Source organism: Anser brachyrhynchus (genome assembly GCF_964034855.1).
Source record: "Anser brachyrhynchus genome assembly, chromosome: 1".
Lineage (NCBI taxonomy): Eukaryota > Metazoa > Chordata > Aves > Anseriformes > Anatidae > Anser > Anser brachyrhynchus.
This window is the reverse complement of record NC_137694.1, coordinates 136,474,307-136,500,150: the sequence shown is the minus strand read 5'-3', so window position 1 is coordinate 136,500,150 and position 25,844 is coordinate 136,474,307. Positions and strand designations below refer to the sequence as shown.

At 36.2% G+C, this 25,844-nt stretch overlaps 1 protein-coding gene across 16 annotated transcripts in view; it reads right to left on the bottom strand.

The window, feature by feature from the left end:
* Positions 1 to 25,844, bottom strand: part of NLGN4X (neuroligin 4 X-linked) — a 194,871-nt gene that overhangs the window by 120,026 nt on the left and 49,001 nt on the right. For 13 of the 16 annotated variants that reach the window (XM_080586802.1, XM_080586803.1, XM_080586808.1 and 10 more), the window contains one exon: positions 11,608 to 12,444. In XM_080586802.1, the coding sequence (XP_080442928.1) occupies positions 11,608 to 12,079 (472 nt within the window). In that variant the 5' untranslated portion in view covers positions 12,080 to 12,444. Of the gene's footprint in view, positions 1 to 11,607; positions 12,445 to 17,714; positions 25,751 to 25,844 lie in introns of all 16 variants that reach the window. The other 3 variants (XM_080586811.1, XM_080586813.1, XM_080586814.1) reach the window with 1 other exon arrangement.

Here is a 25,844-nt window from a genome sequence, read left to right as displayed (position 1 = left end):
ATGAAGAGAAATTAGAACTCTAAGGAATAGATTTTTTTTTTTTTTTGGGGGGGGGGGGGGGAATTAAGCAAATATGACAAAATACTCTTCCAGTTCTTCTCAAAAAAAAAAAAGTTTCACAATAAAATGTTGCCTAAGGCAAACAAGACTTTAAGACAAAATAAAATAAATTGAAATAAAACAAGCCTTAAGAAATAATAATAACAAAAAATCTTAGCAAACATGGTGCAGCGGAAGCACATACTGAAATCTGTAGATATAAAAGGTGAGTAAAATCATCTAAATCAAACCCTGTAAAATACAGTACATTTGGTAGGGAAAATAAATAATTAAATGAATGAAAACTCAGGTAATTTTGCTTCACCCCTGTGTATTTAGAAATAAAGTTGTTATGAGCCTGTACATAAAATGGAGAAGGTAAATTGTGAGTTGTGTATGGTACCACCAAATATTTACACAAGAAACTTAAAATGACAAAACAGCCAAGAAACTAGCTTACTTGTGGTAAAATATCACACAAAGAAATAATTCAGTGGTTCAGGATGAAAAAAAATCCTTTAAAATAAACCCACTTATAATGCAGAAAAAAAAAAGGAGAAAAAAAAGGTTTGTCATCTGGTTTTAGGATATGATAGCAACTATCTTATTTTTGTTGAGGCAAAGAAGAAAGAGGATCACAAGAGGAAAAGGGGGGCGGCGGGTAGAGAGAGAGAAGCAAAACCAAAAGCTACATATTTAGATTTTTTAAAAAGTCAGTTAATAATCACAATACTAAAGCCATCCTGATTATTATTTGTGTTAACATAATTAGTATTATTAGCAAAACAAGTAAGGTAAAATAGCATACATTTAGAAGTTTGATACACTATTCGGAAACGTGTGGAAGCAACACTCACAAGAGACATAAACTATTTCATAATATTTTTAAAGCTTGATATATGCTGGTATTTTTTACACTTATCATTACTTACTAACCTCTTCAATTATGTAAATGTAAGAGAAAATTATCTTAAGTATTACAGGCCATATTCTCAAAGGTGCAAAAAGATTAAATGACTACTTGAATTGTCAATTGACTGCAAGACAGGTGTTACATGATGGAGATCTTTCACTACCTTCCTAGATGTATATACATTTTTAAGGCCACTGGATGCACTTAGAGAATTAATGCTTGCAATATCTGAATATTATCCCTGCCTCAAGTCTTGCAATATCCCAAATACTTGTTGGGCACATTCATACAATGGGATGTAGGACAAACATTTCATGATGATAACCAAGTTGTGAGCAAGTTGCTTGAATAAAAATGGAAAATGAAATAGAAACAAACCAAACCCAAACCAACAAAACCATAAGAACTAAATTAAAGAAAATTCCAATGTACAACCATGGACCTCATAAGATCCTCATAGTTTCCTGCAGTACAAATGCAAACTGCTAAGCATAGCTGCAGTGTCCCTCTGAAGGAATGCAGTACAGAGGGACTAAGATGTGAAAGAAAAGCAGGTTCCCTCATACACCTGTTTCATTAACACCCACTAAATAGCTCATTTTCTGGTCCACCTATTTGGTAGTTGTCTCCCTTCCAAAAATTACTTAAGACACCTTACTGATGTTTTCTCAGCTTTTGCTTCTTCTTGCAACTTTAGTAAAACAAGAGATAATGAAAAAGATCTGGATAACATTTTTTGTGGAAATTGAAATTGAGGCTGTATCTTGTGTACATATGACATTCACTTGTAATGTGAGCAAAGAGACCATGACAGAACTCAGTAACGACAAGAAGTTGCAACAAATAGTTAGACTGAAGAAAGAGAAAAGAAATGCAGTTTGAAAATCCCGTAGTGGTTTACTGTGAAAATGGTTAAAAACAACAACAACAAAAACAACAAAACAAAACAACAAAAACAGATACAGTTAAGAATAAAAATTTACCTATTCAGTCCATATACCATATTTTTGTTCTGGGAATAGGTCTGAAGGTATTATGAATAATCCCTTGTTAATTAAAATAAAGAATAAGCCATCCATGGTGGATTGTTAGATTATTTATTTATTTATTTATAGTTCATATTACTGCATTTATTTGTATTCAGTTCTTTCTTCAATCTGTTTTATTCAAATAATCCCACTGAGAGACTGTCATACTAAACTGTTCTCTTTTGTACGTTTGTGTCATTTTCTTTGACTTAAATATATTTTGAGGTAATTGTTAGTGACTAAGCATAATAATTATGCCATATGCATGGTTTTAGATGCCATCATAGTAAACATCTGATGTGATCCAACTCACACAGACACACCCTAGTCATCAATTACTACTACTCAGCCTCTTGTACCTATTCTCTAAAGGCAGCACAAGAACCCTTACCTTACCTACAACGTAAGGTAGAAAGAGTCCTGATGAGAAAAGCATCTCAAATCAGCAAGAACACTAATGTACCAGTCCTTTTAAAGGACCTACATTATGTCTGGAAGCAGGGTATTTTGAAGGGGAAACCCTTATTTTTGCAATTTGGCAATTTGCATGACTTAATATAACTTAACTCCAGCATGATGACAGTGAAAACTAAACTCTCTATATTATTAGTGAGGCAGAAACTTAGGCATGCTTTACGTTTTTTGCCTTGGTGAAATAGAAGGGTGCAAAATGCTTTGGTGTTTTGCATATAAAAAAAAAAAAAAGAAAATGGAGAGTCAATGGCATTCATTGACAAAAATCTGACTCTGTCTAAATCAAGGCTATAAATTAGGAGTAAAGAATGATTCCTTTTTTAAGTAAAATGTTGCAGTTAACTCACCATAACTTAACAGACCATTCTTTTTTTCTACTTTAGAATCAGTTCTGCTATTCAATGAGTTTAAAATCAAGTAGTGTCATTTGCTATTTAATGGTTTAACTGGTGCATTCTCAGTATGCTTCTCATTTAAAACTTCATCATTTAATTTAAAAAATAAAAATAAAAACTTTGGTGTAAATTCGTCAGTGTGATTGCATGTTTTAATTGGATAGGTTTTATTTTGTACATAAATTCCTCTCTCCACAAAAATAGAACCAACACTCACAGTGTTATTAATTTTCAGGTTTGCAAAGGTAGACAGGATCCCTTCTGATCTATTTTAGGGGCATTAACCAGGACATGTCTGTATGTTTTTTTTCTACTGAATTCACCAGCACCATTTGCAAAGCTCTTAAAAAATGAGTTTGCTGGAAACTTGTGCTCCCTCTGCTGGATGAATAAAGCATGAATAGCAAGTGAAAGCAGAACCATTGGGACAGTATTGCGAATGCAGAATTAACTGCTTAAAATTTTCTAGCCACACTAAAAATACCACATAAAAGATAATTAGATTCTAAGTTATTTGTAAGAGGATAAAATTTATATTTTTGGATTGGGCTTTCATTTGCGTAACTGAATATTTACTAAATCAGACAATGTATCCAGGATTTCCAGCTATGATGGCTTGTAAACATTACAAGTGATTATCAGATATTCATTTGAATCAGCACAAAGTAATTTCTCTCCATTAGATTAAATATGTCATGCCCTATCAATTGAAAATCTATTTAACAACAACCCAGCGATAATAACTAGTTTGGAACAAGACACTAGAAATCCTATTTTTGACTAAAATTCCCTATACATAGTGTAGGAAGTTGGCTTACCATTGCAAATAAATTTATTCTTCACTAGACGTATGCCTACAGCAAGAACTTTAAAAGATAAATTTTTCTTTTATTATAACATTTCTATAATGGATTTTTAACACATCAGCACCAGCAGATAGCTGTAAGCATTAGTTCATGTTCATGGTTTTGCGATAATTATTTCTTATTCTTTGTCTCTTTGTGTAACAGAAGAGCAAGAGCAACCTCCACACTAAAAAAAGCCCTAAATATTAAGAAAACAAATACATCCATATTCCCTCAGATGATAATATCACATACACAAATATCTTTTTTTTTTTTTTTTTCCTATTTGGCTAAAAATTAATGCATTGTCATCACAAAATGTGAACATTTAATTCCTTATCTGTCATTTGGAGAATATTATGCTTATCTGGAATTATAAGCAAGAAGCACTGAGGTGAAGAATTGAATGCTGGAGTTATTCTTTCATTTTAAAAAGGATGACAAAACAAAGTACAGTGCAATGTTGCAATGTTCAGGAGCATGTTTTTTTTTTTTTAATTTCTTGACTTATTTAGTAGATAATTAAATATTTATAGAGCAGAAATGAATAGTTGTTTGGTTCACACATTACCCATGACTGCCACATTGTTGTTCTTTCTTTCTTTCTTTCTTTCTTTATCTACTTCTCTTCCAGTCTACTTTTAAATGTCCAGTGAAAGCATGCTTTTCTTGGAAAAACACTCCAAGACTCTATTATCTCTGAGGGTTATAACAGGTCAGATCCCTGCTAATCAGAAAAAGGATAATTCCTTTAAGTATTTCCACAGATGCAGACTGATTCATGAACCTTGCTAGTTAGTTGAGCTATTCAGCAAATGTCGGTTTTGTCTGAAGCTGCACTTAATGTACTAAGTGAACCAAACCAGAACAAAAAGATACAAATAACTTTCAATAAGTGTGCAGACCTATGCAACAAAACAAAACAAAATAAAAACTGAAACAAGATTAATGAGATCAGAAAGCCTTATTTTTTCCAGTGTAATTTTATAGGTGGAATGAAATCAAAGCTAGTCGAAATGGTGTAATCAAGATGCTACTAATGTCAGAGTATTTTTAGTATCCACTAAACAGACATCTGCCAAGGACCTACTCCACTGCTTGTAGAACAGAAACCCTCAGTTTTAGATGTCAGATTGTTATGTGTTTTGGAAGAAAGCAAGAAGACGCACAGTAGACAGGGCCAGCATATATAGGAATGTTTTGCAGGAATGCAGAGGAAAATGTTAAAAAAAAGAAAAAAGAAACAAAACAAAACAAACAAACAAAAAAGCACTCTAACAAGACTATTGGGAGTCAATGGGCAGAATGAAGTAAAATCACCTGTCTGATCTGTCTCATGACCCACATGACTAAAGACTGTTGTTTTTTTTTTTTTCATCACAGAGCCAAATGGCACAGCCTCTACATCTCCAAAGGCACTGTTCTTTGACTAAAAGGATGATAACATTAATTTCTCTTTGTGGTAGAAGCATTAATTTATAACATTTTAAAGGACATTCCCCCCCATCCAGCAGGTTTTTCAGCATGAAGCAATGATGAGACTCTGGGGAATTCTGCCAAAAGTCCTGTTCAGATTAGATAATGCCATATTGAATCCTGAGCCTTCTTTCTAGGCTTCATTGAATATCAATTCCTGAAAAAGCCATTTGGGTACAATCCTGTAAAGTGCCTGTGGAATGGGCAACTCTAGAAGGGAAGAACAAACATTTTGAAATCAGCAACTAAATCTGAGTTTATCTCTAAGGATTTAAGAACTTTATTTCATCTAGATTAGAGTCCTGTTCTTTGCTGTCAGAAGGCATTTGTGACTGTTAAAAGCAACAATGTGAAATAAGGGCCTGGATTACCCATAGCTTTATCCTAGTAGGCAGAGGGTAGTGAGACATATGCCTTCTTCTTTCTCACAGATGCTGCAATATTTTTTTTGATTAAGAAGAGGGGATATGTTGAACCCTTGCAGTGAAAGGCTTGAGGTGTTCTGACACAATGGGAACTCTATCTTTCACAATAGAAAATGATTTTCTCTCTGTTGTTAAATTTTGTGGTTCTTTTTGACTGGGATTATATGCAGTAATTCCAGCATTAGCATTTCATCTTATAATTGTTATCTATCATTAATACCTCTCAGTTTGGATAGCTACACAAGCTTTTTAAAAAGGGATACTTCTATTTGTGCATAATTTTTGTACTGTATGACTGAAATATATTTGAGTAACAAGGCAATTTTGATACTCAATATGCAACTTTCCAAAGAAGACAGAAATTGACTGAAAGGTATTGACAGAAACTGTGACAATCTTAAAAATGAAAACAAACTGTTGTTATATTCTTTTTTGTTGAAGAAAAACATTAATTGTAATACGAAAGTGTTCAAACATTATCACCTATAAAATAAAAAACTAAATATATTTAAAAAAATAAACTCCTGTATTTTAAATATAACTAAATACATCAAATGAGAAGTAAAACTCTATGTTTCTATATCGAGTACACAAATTATAATTGATTTTAAAAACCACATAAAGATTTTCAGGAAGTATCAAAACTACAGATATTAGTTTTTGGATTTCTTCAGGATATGTACATAAAACCTGGATTTGATTTCTTACATAGCTACTTACATTTACAAAAACAGAAAATAGAAGTAGAATACGATAGAAATAGAAATACAATAGAAAAATTGCATTTTTGAGATTACCTGATAAATTCCAGATACACATGTACTGAAACTTGAAATTATATAAATTCTAGGAGGATCAAGACTGTAGAAACTTAATAAAAATTACATATATCTTTCATTCTGTTACTATTTTTATATAGGTACCTTTATTCCTCATATTAATAAAGAAACCACTGGATAGCTTACTTTTTTTTTTTTTATGTCTTCAAATAATTGTTAAGATGACATCTTGTTGTCTTTGTCTTTCTCTCCGCTCCCCCCCCCCAAAAAAAAAAAAAAGATTAAAGATAAATTTTTGAACAGATTTTTATCAATTTAATTTTATAGGGGCAATTTTGATAAAAAAGCATTTTCCAAATTAAACAGGCACTGCAATTCAACAGAAATGATGTGAAGAAGGCTGCAAACATCCAGCTATATACTTAGCAGACATCTGCCTAATCCCAAAAAGTGGCACAGCATGCAAGTTATAGAAATCACCTAACACACCTCTTCTTTATTGGCTTTAATCAAGTCGTTGATTTCTTAATTGCTTATTTAACTAGAAACAGAGTCTAAAGAAGCAAGTACCTTTCCTCCATACTACTGCTCAGAGAAGGAATACTGTTGATCTCTTTGCTGTTACCCAAGACTTTGTTTCTTCCCAGTACCCTACAGTTGTATACATCACTAATCCTGGACAGCATTCTCAATTTCTCTATTCTAATGAAAAAATCATGACCTACCCCTTCAGCCTTAATATGTATCATTACCTATCACTTTTTGTTGTCACTTTAGCAGTATTTATTGTGATTGTAAATGATACAGAAGCTCACAGAGTATTTTTATTGAGCAGTTCTCTGAAGATTCCAAATACTTCATGAATCAATCCCTAGTAGATGTATGGTGGCTTACTAGCTACCCACTTGTATAAAATGTACCCTTTTCCCATATAACAAAGTAAGTAATATATATATGTTTACAAAAAAATCCTTTTTTGTTTCATTTTCTTTTTTGGATTTGAAGAGAGAAGGTTTTAAACAACAAAAAGATGTTTTAGATTTTTTTTTATCTCAACCTAATATTAATACAACTTTTAAATTTACCATGAAAGAAATCCAAATTAAAGTTCTTTTATATATATAACTTATTAAAGTTCTTTTAAATATATAGCTTTTTGCTATATATTTTTCCCATTTATGATACGAGTTAGCAATCTCCTTCAGCATCCACAGATTCAGATGATAAAGGCCAGGGATTAAGCACAGCCGATTAACAGTCTGTGTCCTCTTCAATCCAGCATTTCCACTGCAGATAAACCTATATTCAGACTGAAGTTATAATAAACAGGCTGTCCTTAATATCATTTCCCTAGATGACCTCTGACATTCATGTATTCTTGCGGAAAATTGCAGTTTATAGTAACTGGAAAAGCAGACAATGCAACATACACTCCCCACAAATTTATTTTTTAAATTTTTATAAATTGTTTATTCAGAAAATCAAACTAAATGTTTAGAAAACAGTTTGGACAGAGTGTTAATTTTACTATAAATATTTCTTTCAATTATCACTTTCAATTATCATTTTCAATTCCTTATGATTATAGATTAGACTTTTTTATTAATATTTCTTTATTGCTTATTCTTATCTTTAAAATAACCACCTATTTGTTTATACTTATTGTGAGAAATATTATTTATTGTTTATACTTATTATGAGAAAACAAATATATCTTGATGGATTAGAGTGGTAGCAAAACTCTTCCAAAGTCAAAGGAAAAAAAAATCAAACACCAAAATACTCTACCTACTGAAATATAAATGTTACTCTACAGAAAGTGTCAGTACAAACAATTTCTCCAGTGAATATCAGCAAAAGAATAAAAGTCTACATGGACATAATTTGCATAACATTCTGTTAGGTATGTGCTTTAATTTTTACCATAAATAATATTTTTGCTTAAAACAGAAAAAACAAATCTAAAAACAAGGACCCTTTTTGTTTTTTTTTAGGAATATTTTAATATAGAAAATTCTGACAAGTTTTTCAGCCACTGCCATTTGATGTTGAAATCCAGAACTTATGGGTCAGGAAAAAAAAAAAAGTCAATGACTATTGCAGATATAAAATGTTTAATGGACATTTTAATTCCTTTACCTAGATGCTCCAGGTATTTTAAGGAACTATTGAATTTTGTGTTGTTTAATTTCAATGTGTTTCTTTAAACTGAATCATGAGCATTTAGTATATATAATAAAACATAAATAAATATATAAAACAAAATATAAAATATAAGATTCAAATATATAAATCTTATCTATCCAGTTAAAGGGCCTGGGTTTTACTCTTGTTTCCATTAGTTTATACTGGCAGAATTCTAGTGAAATTATTCTGAAATCAGATGAATTAATGTGTGTGTTTATTCTTCAGCTCATTATTCAAAGCACATGACCAAAATTTGGTTCCTTTTGCCCAAACCACAGAAACAATGAGAAACAGGTCATGTTATGGGGAAAAAAAAAAAAAAAAAAAAAAGAGCTGCAATTTGGTTATTAATTCCCTAGAACTGGTTTGAAGCAAGCACTGCATGTGGCCGTAGTTAATTCATTAGAGTTGTTCATCAATTCTTTTCACTGAAGGTGTTTTTTGTCTTTTTCTTTTTTTCTTTTTTTTTTTTTTTTAAGGCATAAAATGATTCAGATTAAGTTTCATAGTCAGAACATTAACTAGGTTGGGATGATTCCATTCACCTTTTATTGCAGACATAAAACAGTTTCAAAGATTTTCTACATAAATCTGTACTTGAGAAAGAATTGGAATTGTTTATTTAACTCAAAGTCACTCACTTTGAGACTTTGCTTCAAAAACTAATTTCATGGTCTCTCTCTGTAGCAACATAGTTTATTTCTGCCAACTATGACTCATATAATGAAGCTTAATGTGTTTAATCAGATTGTATGGACTACAATTTAAGGCTATTTATGTTTACTATGGTTAGAAGACACAGTAACTTAGGAGGTGTGATTTGTAGGTCAGTTCTCCTTAATCATCTTTATGAACAGAAGGTTGCATATTTTCCTTACCAAAGAGCTACACTGAGTTATAATTAAGTAGTGATAAAATTTCAGCGTACAATTAAAACATCATGTATTCCATATATTCATTTTGAAATTTCGTGTTCTCTGCTGGAGCTGGTTAAAAACACTTGTCATATTGTATGGGAACAATCTTGCCTTCAGCTCATTACCAACACCAAATCTTTTCTGTCATTTTATTCAACTAAATACCTAAATACTCTTTTTTTTTTTTTTTTCCTGAGAGAGTCAGTATATAAAAGACAATTGATTCCCATTATAAGAAGTTATTTTGTGTAAATAAAATAAAATCTAAAATGATGAGAAGTTAAGTGGACATAAAGGTGTACAAGAGTGCAATTAAATTTATCAGTCCTTTTTATTTATAAGCTAACAGCAAATCTCATTTGCTATTACACACAATACAAGGAATTTTATAGGCTGTTAGTCAGTCAGCACACAGTATTTTATTATTACCCACTTGATATAAAATATTCTTCTAGAAATTTATATAAATATTTTTTCCATTTCTAATTTTCTGTCTTCTTTATTTAATGGAAGAAACGTATTTTTACTAGATTAGAGGAATATATGAATGTAATGACATTGGCCTTTAAAAGGACATGAAGTTAGCAGAGTGAGAACAATTAAATTCTTAACCTGAAATGTTTTCTTAGGACAAAACCACCATAGTGACAAATTAAAAGCTGCAGACGAAATCCATAATATACAGAATTATGGGAAATATATTTGAGAATAACCTAGGAGTGAGGTACAGTGCAATGAAACTAGAAGAGGGAAAGAACCAAGTGGCTCCTTCTAGTAAATACACAGGCGTGAACATAAACACACATACATATACACACATACAGAGCAGCCTACACACACCTTGTCTTTCAGAGTCCTGTGATTTAAGCAGCTTGATAGTATCTGTTTGCAGTGTTCCCAGTATTCCCAAACCTTACCCCTTTATTTTTAGCTTTTAGGTTTTTGCTTCAGTTGATGAGAACTGGAAAAAAAGGTGGTATGTTTAAAGCTTCCAAACAGCTTGGAAATTCTGAGTAAAGAAGCCAATCAAGTCAGAAGGATTACAATAAAGAACAAAATTTGCATATTTAGAGTATGGTTACTGAGAAATAACAATGCCTTAGTTATGCAAATCAAACCCTCAGCTGAAGTGAAGGGATTTGCATATCTAGGAGAAATCTGTCACTTTATGCACCAGTAACTACATTCTAAGTGGCTGAAAGAACTGGCATTTAGCAGAATATTATATATAATTGCCAGAAGAGTTTTTTATTTCCTTGGGATATAAACTATAATCATTTGAGGATTGGTGAAAACAGTTCTTGTTTTCTGTAAGAAGAAATACCATTTTGCACCTCAAAAGTTATATCTAGTATGCCAAAACACTAGAATATTTAAGACCGAGATCATGAAAACTTTCAAGGTGTTGTGTGTTGCCATTTGTGTTCATCCTTTTTGTGGATGAAGGTGATTTATAGTAGTCCTCCTGAGAGAGGAATGAAGAAAACATGAAAATTTAAGGACACCTGTTCAGCTCTGTGTAATAAAAAGCACTTTTACTCCATTTTACATGTAATGAATGAAGAAAACCAAGTTGGACTGAAAAGCTTCATATGTAAAAATCCTGGAATAAACCCCCTATAGACTGAACCACTGTACAGTTTTCTATCATATACTAAAATCAAACAAAGTTAACCATAAGCTCCAAGGTAATAAAATAGAATAAAATAATAATAAAAAGTAATAATAAAAAAAAAGAGGGAGAGGGGAGAATTCTCCTTTAAAATGAGTATGCTGCAGCATTTGTACCATCCATGCAATGAAAAATACAAAGTTACTTCTAGTTAATGTTTATTTCCCTGTTCCTCTTTCCTCTCCTGTGTATGATACTCAGCTCTAGTTCAGAAGTAAGATTACACACCCTGTCCACTGGCTGCAAATGAAATTGTGGTGTTGCACTGATACATGAAGGAGAATTCATGCAAACATGTTCAATCTGCAAAGTATTCTTTATGATGAATATTCAGGGACATGATCCATTTCTACAGATAAAACACGGGGGAAACTGAGCAAGATGCTTTAAAGACCTAGCTACTCAACTCATGCAGGAACTGGTGAGTGAGCTGAAGTGTGTTCCTTAGAGTACTTACCATCCTCTGTGGGTACATAGATATTCAAATACAGGCAGTCTTCATTTTGATCTTGAACATATGTCACCACAGTATCCAGATTGGCTGTAAACCAGACTGGCAGCATGTCGTTGAGCAGTGACCTCTCATCCAGGTACTGTGGGCAAACAGCAGCAAACTGTGTGGCATTTCGGACACCCGTCCAAGATGATGGAGGTTCTGGAGGCTGAAATCGCCTTTCTCCAGTTGGAGGAGAGGCATAAGGAACACCCAGATACTGTTCCACTGGACCAAGGATCTCATTGGGCAGAGGTGTTCTTAAACCACGTATTTTGCCATAATTCGTGGTAACCACTGGGTATTGTGCTTGACCATCAATGAGAGTAAATCTTATAGCCAGTGCAGTTATCCACAGGAGGAAGTTAGAATTCAACATGACACACACTGGGGTGAAGATCAAAGGCAGCCATAGAAGTCCCATTGGTTTTGACATTATTTAAATGAACATCAGCAGTGCTCTTTTCTTCCACAACCAGGAGAAAAAGGAGTCAAAGAAAACGAAAATAATAAAATAAAAAAGCAGGCAAAAGTAGATGAAGTGAGGCAAAAGTGTAATCTTGTTCAGGCAGTGAAAAAACAAAAGCTAATGTGTGCCTCAGTTGACTGACTGTAGACAAATTCCAACATCTGAAGAAACAAAGGAATGTTTGCCCCCAGGGACCATCCCAGACTTGAGTGTTGGCTTACTCCTGGCAACACACAGCTTTTCCCAGCCAGTAGAGTGGGGACAGATCTACAGTTACTCTATTTCCCCAGCAAAATGACTCCTTCCAGTCAAGTCTAGCCCACTCAGTCAGCCTGTAGCCAAAAGAAAGCAAACAGTTAAAATCAACAGACATGTTTTATTGGCATAAACCTACACAAAATAAACAAATAAATCAAATTCATTCTTTATTTACACAGAATGACCCACATATCTTTTATGAACTTTAGCCACCTTGGTTAGCTATGCGTTTCTGAAGATACACAAGGTAAGAAAATTGAAAATTGAAGCCACAAACTTGTCCAAGGCTATAAAACAAACCAAACACTCTGCTTCTGTATATACTTTCAAACCAAACCACAGCCCAAATGTTAATGCTTTTAGGAAAGTTATCCCACATTTAATTGCTAGCTCCAGGGTATTTTCTGCCCTGAATAGACATCTCCTTTTTTAACCATACTTGTATTCCCACAGCAAATGCTCATTAGACGTTTTGCTGCATTGGATAATCTCTCTTTGTTGTTATATGACTTCTATATATTATTTTTCATAGGTATGCATAATCTTCTGTATGATAAACAATTTACCTCCACATAATTCAGACATTCCAATGAATGTAATAGAATTATCTTAGTTCAAAGCAAATGTGACAGTAGAATTAGTTAAAATTAGATACTATGGTATTGGTTTTCATATTGTCTTTGTTCAATTTCTGACAAAAAGGAACAATTCCAACTGAAAAATAAATGTGTAATACAATCTCTCAAAAATCAGATCTTGACCTACACTGTTACAGCTATGGAACTTTGCCTTCTTACATGCTCCTACTTTAAATTCTTAGACAGAAGGCAATTCATAAATTAATTATGTTATTTTTTAATGAAATAGAAGTCACATATCATTACAAGAAGCATAAATAACAATACAACACTTGTTAATACTTACATTCTTCTCCCTACACAAATAAATGGAGGAGTTCCCTTTTTATCAATTTTTCAATTTAAAATCACAGATGGCAATTCCACAGTTTGAAAAATCCTTATTATAGGAAACTGATACCGATACTATACATTTTATAGGATGAACACAAGCTAACATATAAGCCACATATATGTGGACAAAGAGGTTCAATTTTCAGTCAGGAACCTGTCTCATGAAAACCGGTTTTCAAAAGCTGAAAAATCCAAGTTAAGTAGTTACTGAAAGTGGTTTCAAATTAAACAAACAGATAAACAAACAAACAAAACCAGATACACAGAGATATTTATGTTGATTCTTTGAGACAAGGACAGGCATCTGTGCAAAAGAAAAACAAAAACTAAATTCTTTCAAAACCCCTGGCATTCTTTAATGACTTTATTTGAGCATATGTACCACAAACGATGTAAAACACCTGAACACTAGAGACCAGAAAAATACCAGGTACATATTATTTCTGGTGAATCAAATTTTCATAGAACCATAGAATCACAGAATATCCCAAGTTGGAAGGGACCCAAAAGGATCACCAAGTCCAACTCCTGGCACCGCACAGGTCTGCCCAAAAATTCAGATCATGTGACTAAGTGCACAATCCAAATGCTTCTTAAACTCTGACAGGCTTGGTGCTGTGACTACATCCCTCGGGAGCCTGTTCCAGTGCAAGACAACCCTCTCAGTGAAGGATCTCTTCCTGATGTCCAGCCTGAACCTCCCCTGTCACAGCTTGACACCATTCCCGCAGGTCCTATCACTGGTCACTAAAGAGAATAGGTCGGCGCCTGCCCCTCCACTCCCCCTCGTGAGGAAGCTGTAGACTGCGGTGAGGTCTCCCCTCAGCCTTCTCTCTTAAAGGCTGAAGAGACCAAATGACCTCAGCTGCTCCTTATATATCTTCCCCTCTAGGCCCTTGACCATCTTTGTAGCCCTTCTCTGGACACCCTCCAACAGTTTCACATCCTTTCTGTACTGTGGTGCCTAGAACTGCACACGGTACTCGAGGTGAAGCCGCACCAGCGCAGAGTAGAGCGGGACAATCACTTCCCTCAACAGACTAGCAATTCCGTGCTTGATGCATCCCAGGATATGGTTGGCCCTCCTGGCTGCCAGGGCACACTGCTGGCTCACATTCGTCTTGCTATCAACCACAATGCCCAGGTCCCTCTCTGCTGGGCTGCTCTCCAGTGTCTCATCACCCAGTCTGTACGTATAGCCAGGGTTGCCCCGTCCCAGGTGCAGGACCCGGCACTTCCTCTTGTTAAACTTAATGCAGTTGGTGATTGCCCAACTCTCCCATCTGTCCAGATCTCTCTGCAAGGTCTTTCCACCCTCAACAGAGTCAACAGCTCCTCTAAGTTTAGTATCATCAACAAATATTCTCAAAACGCCTTCTAGTCCTACATCCAAATCATTTATAAAAACATTGAAGAGGACTGGCCCTAAAATGGAGCCCCGGGGGACCCCGCTAGGGACCGTCCGCCAGCCTGATGCAGCCCCATTTACCACAACCCTTTGAGCCCTGTCCATCAGCCAATTGTTCACCCATCATGTGGTGTTTTTGTTTAGCTGTATGCTGGACACTTTGTCCAGTAGGATCCTATGGGAAACTGTCAAAAGCTTTACTGAAATCCAAAAAGATTATGTCAGCTGGTTTCCCTTGATCGACTAGATGGGTGATCTTCTCAAAAAAGGAAATCAAGTTAGCAAAACAGGACCTACTCCTTGTGAACCCATTTTGTCTGGGACCAATGACTGCGTTGCCCCCAGGGGTGCTTCAATAACTTCAAGAATAATCTTCTCCGTAATTTTACCAGGCACTGACATGAGAATGACAGGCCTGTAATTGCTAGGGTCTTCTTTCTTACCCTTCTTGAAAATTGGCACAACATTTGCCAGCTTCCAGTCTACTGGGACCTTTCCAGATTCCCAAGACCATTGAAAAATAATTGAGAGAGGTCCTGCAATGACGTCAGCCAGCTCTTTAAGCACCCTGGGATGAATCCCATCCAGACCCATGGACTTGTGTGGATCCAGGTGGAGCAGCAAATCCCGCACACTTTCAGGGTCAGTTGGGAGTTTATCATTCCCACCATCACAGTCCTCCAGCTCAGGGAACCCTGGGTCCCAAAGCCCACGATCACCATTGAAGATATAGGCAAAGAAGGCATTAAACGTCTCTGTTTTGCCTATGTCTTTGTCTGTGAGGTGACCTTCCCCATCAAGAAGCAGACCTATGTTTTATTTGGTCCTCCTTTTTCTGTTCACATATTTAAAAAACAAAAAAATAAACAAACAAACAAACAAAAAAAAAACCAACACTTTTTATTGTCTCGCACAGACCCGGTCAGCTTCAACTCCAATTGGGCTTTGGCCGCACAAATTTTCTCCCTACAAACATGAATGGCATCCCTGTATTCCTTCCACATTGCCTGACCCTGCTTCCAGCAGCCATACACTTTCTTTTTCTGCTTAAGCTCCAGCAGAAGTTCCTTGGTCAGCCAGGCCAGCCTTCCGCCCTGCCTGCTTGACTTCCGATATTTTGGAATTGCCTGATCCTGTGCTTTTAGGAGGCAGTGCTTAAAGACTGACCAGCACTGATGGATGCCAAAACCTTCAAAAGCAGTTTCCCAGTGGACCTTGCTAACTAGATCCCTGAGCAGCCTGAAGTCTGCTCTCCCCATATCAGGGCTGAAGTTTTGGTGGCAGTTTTCCTCCTGTCACCAAAAATTTTAAACTCAACCACTTCATGGTCACTATGACTGAGATGGCCGCCAATTGCCACGTCTCCCACAAGACCCTCTCCGTTCTCCAGCAACAGATCTAGGAGGGCACCTTTCCTAGTTGGCTCCCTTAGCACCTGCACCAGGAAGTTATCATTGGAACTTTAGGAACCTTGTGGACCTGCTCATGTCAGCCATATGGTAATCCCAGTTGATGTCTGACAAGTTGAAGTCCCCCATAAGGACAAGGGCAGTTGATCTCAAGGTATCTTAGTTCCTCAGAGAATAATTCATTGGTGTCATCATCCTGGCCGGGTGGTCTGTATTAGACTCCCACAACAACATCCTCTTTGTTCATCCCTTAATCCTTACCCAGAGGCTCTCAACTTTGACATCGCCCCTCCTTCACGTACATCACCACCCCACTGCCTTGCCTGCCCTGCCTGTCCCTTCTGAGGAGCCTGTAACCATCTATTGCAACACACCAGTCACAGGACTCATCCCACCAGGATTCGCTTATGCCAATGATGTTGTAGCTCTGGGACTGGGCCAAGACTTTTAACTCATCTAGTTTATTCCTCATACTGCGTGCTTTTGTGTAGAAGCACTTCAAATGTGCCTCATTCTACATAGCACCTTGTGGAGCAGACCAAAGGATCTCAGTAGCACACAGTCCCTCTGATTCTAGCATGCCATCCCTTAGCTTATCACTGGTGGGCCTGGTTTTATCCCTTTCACCCTTTGACTTTAGTTTAAAGCCCTATCTGTCAGCCCCGCTAACTCCTGGGCAAAAATCCTTTTCCCCCTCTGAGAGAGGTGCATCCCATCTGGTGCCAACAGGCCTGGTGTTGCGTAGACCTTCCCTTGATCAAAAAAACACAAAGTTCTGCCAGTTTCACCAGTCTCAGAGCCATGTATTGATGAGCCGACTGCCTCTCAACACTGATCCCTCCTATCAGAAGGACAGAGGGAAACACGACCTGTGCCGCTGATCCTTTAACCAGATGCTCCCAAGCCCTAAAGTCCCTTTTGATTGCTCTCCGACTTTTCCTTGCTACTTCATCATTACCAGCCTGAAAAACCAGTAGCAGGTAGTAGTCAGAGGGCTGTACCAGGTGAGTGACTTTCCTGGCAATGTCTCTTACCCAAGCCCCAGGGAGGCAGCAGACTTCCTTGTGGGTTGGGTCTGGTTGGCAAATTGGGCCCTCTGTCCCTTTCAGAAGGGAGTCCCCCATGACGATAACACTTCTTTCTTTCTTGATAGAAGATGTAGTGATGGGAGGGTGGGGGGGAGGGGGGGGTTGCCTTGCCTTAGGCACTCCTTCCAACTGGGATGGGCTTTCATCTATATCGTTTTTACTGTCATGTTCTAGAGCCTCATACCTGTTACGTAAGGGTAGAGGGGAAGGTGAGGTCGGCAGAGAGAGGGCTCGCCTACCACCCCGAGCGGAAACTTGCTTCCATTCCGCACCTTGATCTTGGCCCCCTCCTACTGCCTGGCAGGATGGGGGAACTTTTGTCTTTTGTGTAGTGGCTGCCTGGTGGGATAAGGGAACCTTTGTTACTTGTGTTGTGGCAGGCTCATGAGTCTGTCTCAGGGTGGGTAGAGTATGCTTCCACCAGTCAATTTCCCTCTCTGACTCCCTGATGTTCCTCAGCCTACTCACCTCCTCATGAAGCTTCCCCACCAGGCTGAGCAATTCTTCAAGCTGGGCACACCTCCCACAGGCACACCCACTGCTGCTGCTGTCAGACACTGACAGAAGACTCGGGCACACCCTGCAGCCCAAGACCTGGACGACTGTGTGTTTCTCCGAGACCTCTGTCTGTGTAGCCACATCGGTGACTGTGGCTGGAGAGGCCGCAAGAGATGTGGAGGCCATGGCTTTCTGCCAGGTGGATACCATGGCTGGGCTCTTCACGAGCAGGTTACAACCACTGTTGGAAAAGACCGTTGGAAAACAGCAGTGAGGCACCCTGCCCTCCCTGCTCACCCTGTGGTGTGCACTGCCGCGCCCCGCCCTGACTGCCACGCCATGCCCTGTTTGCCCGTCCTGTCCACAGCTCTCCTGGTCCCTTGCAGTCCCTAGGGGCTGTCTTTTTACGGCCAAGGAGGGGGCGCTGCTGGCTCCACCCATGCCTTGTCAGCCTCCCTTGCGAGGGCTGCCAGGCCCTGGCGGGTCCTGGTGGCTTCCTCGGCTGCCTTGAGTGGCCTCAATGCTGGAAAAAAAACCCTGCCCACCTCAATCCCCTGCTCCGTTGCAGAACGTGTCTGCCCCGGAGCCGATCAAATAATGTTTGTGTTTCTGATTCATTGCATGCATGAATCGGAAATGAATGAGAAATTTTGATTTTAAGGATATTGAATGCATAAAGAAACACACTGCTGGCTAAGACAAATAATATAACTAGTTATCTCAACCCCACAGTCTGATCCATAACAGCCTGACCCACAGCCTTTGCCAACCAGTGCAAAGATTTAATTTAACTAGGGAAATTGCCATTTTCACCCAGTCAATTTCACACATACACATTTAAACACATAGAACGACACATGGAAAAAAAAATCTGTAAAAATATCAAGACATAAGGGAGAAGATATTCCAGCTGTTCATGAACTAGCTGATGTTGCTATGTACATCCTTAAAATTTTTGGAGGAGGTAAACAGATAATCAGAAATTGCCATTAGATTAATCTTAAGTAGAAAAATGTATGCATGTAAGAATGTCTTAGATATTATGACAAAAAGTTAGATGCATATCTATATTCATCCAGTCAACTATTTAATACACCTTTACATGCTGAGTCTACAGGAAGAAATGTAACTTATCTTCTTTATTTACTAATGGTAATAGCTGCTGGGACTTTTGAAGACATCACTTCCAAACTAGGTGCTAGTGAAATGAGTGGTGGGTTGCAGTAAAAGCATGTTTCCTTTCATCCCATACTGATAACATGGTGACTTTCTTTTCAAATGTGTGATCATTTTTTCCCTTGTTAATTACTGCATGGAATAAAAGCAAATACCATTTCTGGGCCTACCTCTGACTGGAAAGAAGTGTAATTGGGTAACAGAAAATTATGCATCTTAGACATATATTTGTGATGAACTAGATAAGAATAGACTTTAGTGATGCACTTACTATGTTAATTGCTGAGAACCAGGAGAATATTGTAATTATTCACTTGTTACATCACAAATACTGCCAATAAATAAATAAATAAATAAATAAATAAATAAATAAATAAATTCCAAACTTTACAATAACCCTAACTCAGTGTTATAAACCTCAGTATGGACAAGAAATTGCTGAAATCAATTGAAGAATTTTGAACAACATATCTACACTTATTAATGGATCAACCAAGCTATATGTCAGTGTGATTAGACTGCTGTTCAGTCACAGAAGTTCATCAGATAATAGGGATTGGAGGGGCTTTTTAGTAATTCACAATACTGTCATTTGACTTTTACATCGCATTCTAATGCATCCCTCATTAATTCACAATTAATAGTCTTTTGCGGATTTAAAAATTTAGTGACACAAAATAATAATAACAGTAGTGATACAAAAAAAAATAGGCATTTGGATTTAGTTATAAAAAGCTGTTGTTGAACAATCACAGATATGGTCTTTCCTTATTTTTTCCCTGTATGTAAAATGATAAAAACTATTGTACCCAGGAGGACCCAAAGCTAACAGGACATGTCCAGTTAAGACAGTTTGACTTCTTCCATTGATATTTATACTGTATTTTTAAGTGCTATTACACACAAGCATGGAGAAATTTTAATGGGTAGGCGATTCTCATGATTTTATCTGCTTCTTGAAATAAGTTGGTAAAGATTGCAAATAAATGAATCATCAATTACGCCAATGGAGTGACAAAAAAAGATCGTTTCAACACATTGAAAAAAAATACAAGGTATAAACTGTTTAAACTCTTTAAGTTACTAATTATGCCAAAATTCCATGTGTGTTTTATTCAGGTCAAAATTTGACTATTCATGACATGAATTTAAGCTTCTTATGACTGAATTGACACTAGCTATTCAAATGCTTGAAGCTAGAATTTAAGAGAAGTCATAAAAAATACATAGTCATGAAAAAATATATAACAACATGAAACGTTATTGCAAGGCAGTGTGACAGGGTACTAAGTCTTTTTTGTTCAGAAGGAGTCCAATGCTTGAAATATGACCATAGGCATTGATCACAACGTACATTTAATTTATTTGTTAGTCTTTGTCTAATTATGATTACAAAGTCTAAGAAAATATTATTCCTCAAGTATATATATTCAGGGAAATGTACAAAAATATAATCAGTACAGTCTAGCATGGCTGCTGACTTATTTTCCAGCTCTTACTTCTGTTATGACCTTGTAAAAGAAATGTTGTGCCCTATGGGTCTCTCTATTTCTTTTTGCCACCTCTGTTTTAGGAAATTCAGATGTCTTATTCCAAAAGAAAAGGTCATGATCTGAAAGAGGATGTTCAGCTCTGAGTTTCTTTATTGAAAAAATCTCCTGTAGAGTAAAATTTCTTATGCCTTCAGTAAAATTTAGAATTATGGATATAAAAAAAATAAATAAAAATGAAAGAGGTTCATACAAAAATCATTATTTTATGCATTTCTTAGGTTTGTAGAATTAACCTTTATAATTCAAATAAAACCTCACATATATCAAAGATCATCACCTACTACCACTTCAAGACACAGAAAATAAACATTCCTGAATGGGTCTGACTTCTCTCCAGTAAGTAAGGTCAAATGACTAAAAGGGAAAATTCCTGAGGGAATCTTTTTTTTATTTTTTTTTGTTCTACCTATGAATCAGGGCGCTTTCTGTCTTCTCCATTAAGCCTACATGTGTGTCCTTTTCAAGGATGCAAGAATCTAAAACCCATGTTGGACTAATTGAGAAAGGGACTGAGACCAATTGTTAGGCAATTTGATCTCTTGAGACTATTTAATGATTAGAATTTGATATCTTCCTAGTGGCATTCCAGTCCAGGAAGAAGAAACATTACAAGTATTATAATTACCAAAAACAGGGTGAGAAAAGCAATTTAATCTGGCTGAACACATAGCTCTCTCTACCCTAATACATTATACAGCAGAAAAACAGTTGATGCTCTATTACACACATTCATAAAACTGAAATATACGGGAGACACAGGCATGATATTTTCATTGTATTACCTAGTTCAGTTACCAGGTGGTAATACTGTCTTCATTTATATGATAATGTCATAATTATGTGCTCATCTTAGAAATGGGAGAGTTGAGTGACTACCCTCATTAACCTGAAGAAGTTTAAACCCACACCTCCCAACTTTAGTGTTACAAGCATTAGATTTCAAATAAGGCTGGGATGGTTGTGAAGACTATGTGCAGCCTTTTTAATCCTAAATTCAAAGACTTTTACCCTGGGAATTTCACCTTTGAACTATGAGAAAGCTATGACTTTGCAGCCTCATAAAGCTGAAACTCCACGAGATAGATATTCTCTCTTTCAAGCAAGCCTTAATACCATTTGTGGTAGAGTCATTTCATGAAGCACTCTGAAAATGAAATTGGGACTCAGGATTATTTTTACAGTGCTATCACATCATCACTTTTTCTCACTTACTCTTCCCCTTAAATTTTGTATTTGCTAGAAAGTAGACAAATTCACAAACAGATGGGAAGAATGTCTTCCAACTTCTGTTCCTGTGCTGCTTTCTTTCTAACTTAGTCGTCTTTCTTCTGGCAAATGCTGGGTTGAGCCTCTTATCTTTAAGAGGAGAGACAGCTTGCCTCAGCAGTTCAAGTCTCCACAGAGTGTTATACAGGATGGGGTCACCAGAATCACTAGATCTAGGAGACAAGAGCAAGACAACCGTTCCTATGCTGTCTGCTGCCTTCCACTCTCTCCATCAAACAATGAGCTTAAGAATCCACGCAAAAGAAAGTCTATGACATATAATCTGCTTAATGTCCTGCTTATGCTGAATTCACAATGAAGTGTGATCTTCTCATTAGTTGACTTAAGAACTTGAATTCTATTTTGTAATTTGGACCCCTAAAAATTAAGCATGATATTAACATAGGGAACTCCGGTTAAGGATATAGATCTTTGTTCTCAGACAACTGCAGTAGCACTGGAATTTAGGTGTAAGCAGCAAACTAAACGGGGCTAGAACATGGGCTACAGCACTGTCCTACCAAAGCATTCATTCTGTGTGGTTGTTAGCAAACTTCCAGGCACAGCGTTACTTTTCAGCCAATGCCCAGGCATGATCAGAGAATGTTGAAATTGACATTTCTCCTCCTTGCTCACCTTGCCACTCCCATTACTGGAAAGGTTCCATCTTTGCCTACCACAATGAGAATATACCTCCTCTAAACTAAGCTCATCGGTGAAGCTCATGTTCTTCTCGCTCAGATGTGAAAAATTTAGATATTCTGTCATAAACAGAAGCATACACTTCAGGCAGCAACTCCTCTTACTGTAACATAAGTATTTGACATTAAAAACATGTTGAACCCAGCCACCATAAAAACATTCTGATGGTTATGTGTAAGGAGTACAAGTACAGCTGAAATACAGAACTATGATTTCTTCTCTTACCTCTTACCAATATATAGTTATCCCCATGACCATGACATACAGTATTAAGAAAAGTTGTAATTTTCCTGTTATTTTCATACATGAATCAAATTATCATGAATAAAATCAGAAAGAGCATATTCTGCTTTCAGTTTCTAATTTTTAGAATTGTTCTTTGACTAGTTCTACTGGTGGTAAATTAAAAATGATGTGGCATGCATTGGTAAGAGATTCAGTACACAGAATTTAGACTAACCTTCAGCTATTTTCTCTCATAACCTTCCATTCTTTTTATCCTTCAGTACTAACTCTCCCTCCCAAAATCCTCCTGTGTGTTATTTCAGAAAAGCAACAACAACAACAAAACTACTGCATGGTATCCTCCCTGAAGCAAAGACACATCTCAGTGAACAAGGTAATCAGTTCATTTTCACCATCTACACCTAACATAAAACTGATAGGTTTGAGGAAAAATAGAATTATGTTAGAAATTTATAGTTATTATGCTTATATTTCTCAGATAGAAAATATAACTCTTTTATGAATTGTTTCCAACGATCTTTTTGATACAGTAAGTACTATTTATGAATGACTTTCTAACACGACATATGAAACATCATTATCATTATACTATTTAGCACACTCTATTTCCACAGGAAAGCAAAACTATGAGTACTGTCAAAGTTGCAAACAGATGGAGAAGTGAATCATATGATTTTTCACAGATTTCTTTGACCACAAAACACATATACGTAGCAATATTCACGGTAGCTGTACTGTGGATTCATAGATAGTATAAAGTTCTGATCACAGCTGAGAAAAGAGAACAGAAGGTGAGCAGATACACTAGTACATTTCATAATTAAGAAACAATTCAACAACGAGGAAAAATATTTTTTTAACAATATGATATTATGACAAAACATTATACTACACTGTCTCGTCCATCTCTACTCTGTGCTGGTGCAGCCTCACCTCAAGGACTGTGCAGTTTTGGGTGCCACAATCTAAGAAGGATATAAAAGTATTAGAGAGCATCCAAAGGAAGGCAACAAAGATGGTGAAGGGTCTAGAGGGAAAGACGTATGAAGAGCGGCTGAGGTCATTTGATTTAAGTCAGACTGAGAATCTGACCTATGGATTCATCACAAGGGGAGTGGATCAAGGCACTGATCTCTGCTCTCTGGGGACAGTGACAGGACTTGAAGGAACAATATAAAGATGTGACAGGAGAAGTTCAGGTAGGATGTCAAGAAAAGGTTCTTCACTTAGCTGAAGAACAAAGGGTGACTAGGCACTGCAACAGGCTCCCCAGGGAACTGGTCATGGTACTGAGCCTGTTGGAGTTCAAGAAGCATTTGCACAACACTCTCAGACATATGGTTTGATTTTTGAGTGGTTCTATGTGGAGCCAGAATTTAGACTAAATGGTCCTAGTGGGTCCCTTACAACACAGAATATTCATTGCTTCTATGATCTTTCCTAGACTGGTCTGTCATGATTCAAAATGTGTCCTCTTATCAAAATATCTTCCATCTTTTTCCTCTTTTGCACATGGCCTTCTCAGTCCCATGTCTAATTCTCAAACCTTTCTCACAGAGTGCACTCCATTAGTTTGTTCTTTTCGCTAAGTCACAATTCTTTCCTACAGATCTTTTCTTCTCCCTTGTCATTTTTTCCTACCTTCTCTTATTCTCTTTACATATGTAGAATATATAAAGAAAGATATATATGTAGAATTTATTTTTATATTGTAAAGGTAATTGATTTCATTTATTTTATAAAGTGTTTTTTTTTTTTTTTTTTTTTTTTTTTTATCATTCCCACATGGGATGATATTGAAGAAACAATAGATGAGAATACAATTTGCAGCTGCCAAGTTGACTAGGAAGAACTGATATATTTTTCCTGCCCGTGGTCAACTGATTTAGGTTAGGATTGAAAAAAATGTACCTTGTCACATGGCAGGAGTTACAGCTTCCTGTGTGCTACTATTATATCATCTTAAGAAATCCCACTAATAAAACATAATACCAACCAAAAATATCTGCCACAAACTAATGCAGTCAATTAATTGAACAGATGGAGGTCAGGGCAGACAATTAAATCTGTTTGACAGAGGAGAAGATTATTCTACCTCATACTGGAGATATGTCAGTAATTCCTGTCTGATCTGACTTACACTTTTATTCTTCAAAATAATTCCTTCTATAATGCCTTCTTTGGCATGAGAGGGAGAGATCTATCATCTAAAGAACTTGCTTAATGCTCTATATAATTATTTATTTTTAAAGTGGTGGGAACGCGTACATATGTGTTTTCATCAGTAATTTTACTGATTGCTAGAAAACGAAAAATCAAATATAATTTTTGCTTTTGTTTGCTGCTACTCTCCTTGAAGTCTGATTCTCAAACGGATGATATAACTATCACTTTGGCAAGTTGTTAACCACCTTTTTTTAAAAAAAAATAAGAAAAAAATATTATTGTCTCTCATATGCACTGGAGTATACAGTATTCTTCATTCATTATTTCTCTGGCACTGATTTCCTGGTATATTTAAATCTTATAACTATTTCAATGTATTTGTAACAATTATTTTTCCTAAACTCTGTCACCAAGATTCTTTTCTCTCTGTACATCAGGTCTACATTGGTAATATTAAACATTTTAAGTGTTGTTGTCATATTCTGACAACGTTGATTAAATATTTCATATTTCCAAAATAAAAGGTTAGTACCACCACAAACTCTGAGTTATTTCTATATTTTCTTTATATATGTGCAGCTAAGAATTTAAATAAATTTTCACACACAAAAAAAGCTCCTTATCAGATGAACCCTAGTTTGTTTTTAACTAGAAATCACTTGAAAAAAAATGATAATAATAATAATAATAATGAATAATAACAAATAATAATAATAATAATAATAATAATAAACAATGTTTTCTTTCAGTCCAGAACATAATCATAACAAACACAAAACATCTGATCTGAGTCCCCCTGTTCTTGTGGGGCCACCTAGATCAGGATACACAGCAGGTATTCAGCACCGCCACAGGTATTCAAAACCTGCCTCCTCCATGTGTCAGTGCTCAGATTTCCTGATGGTCAAACAGAAAAAGAAAAAAAAAGATATTGATATGTGACACTGTTACTCAAATAAACTACTCCTTAGTCTAAAAGCAAATATATTGA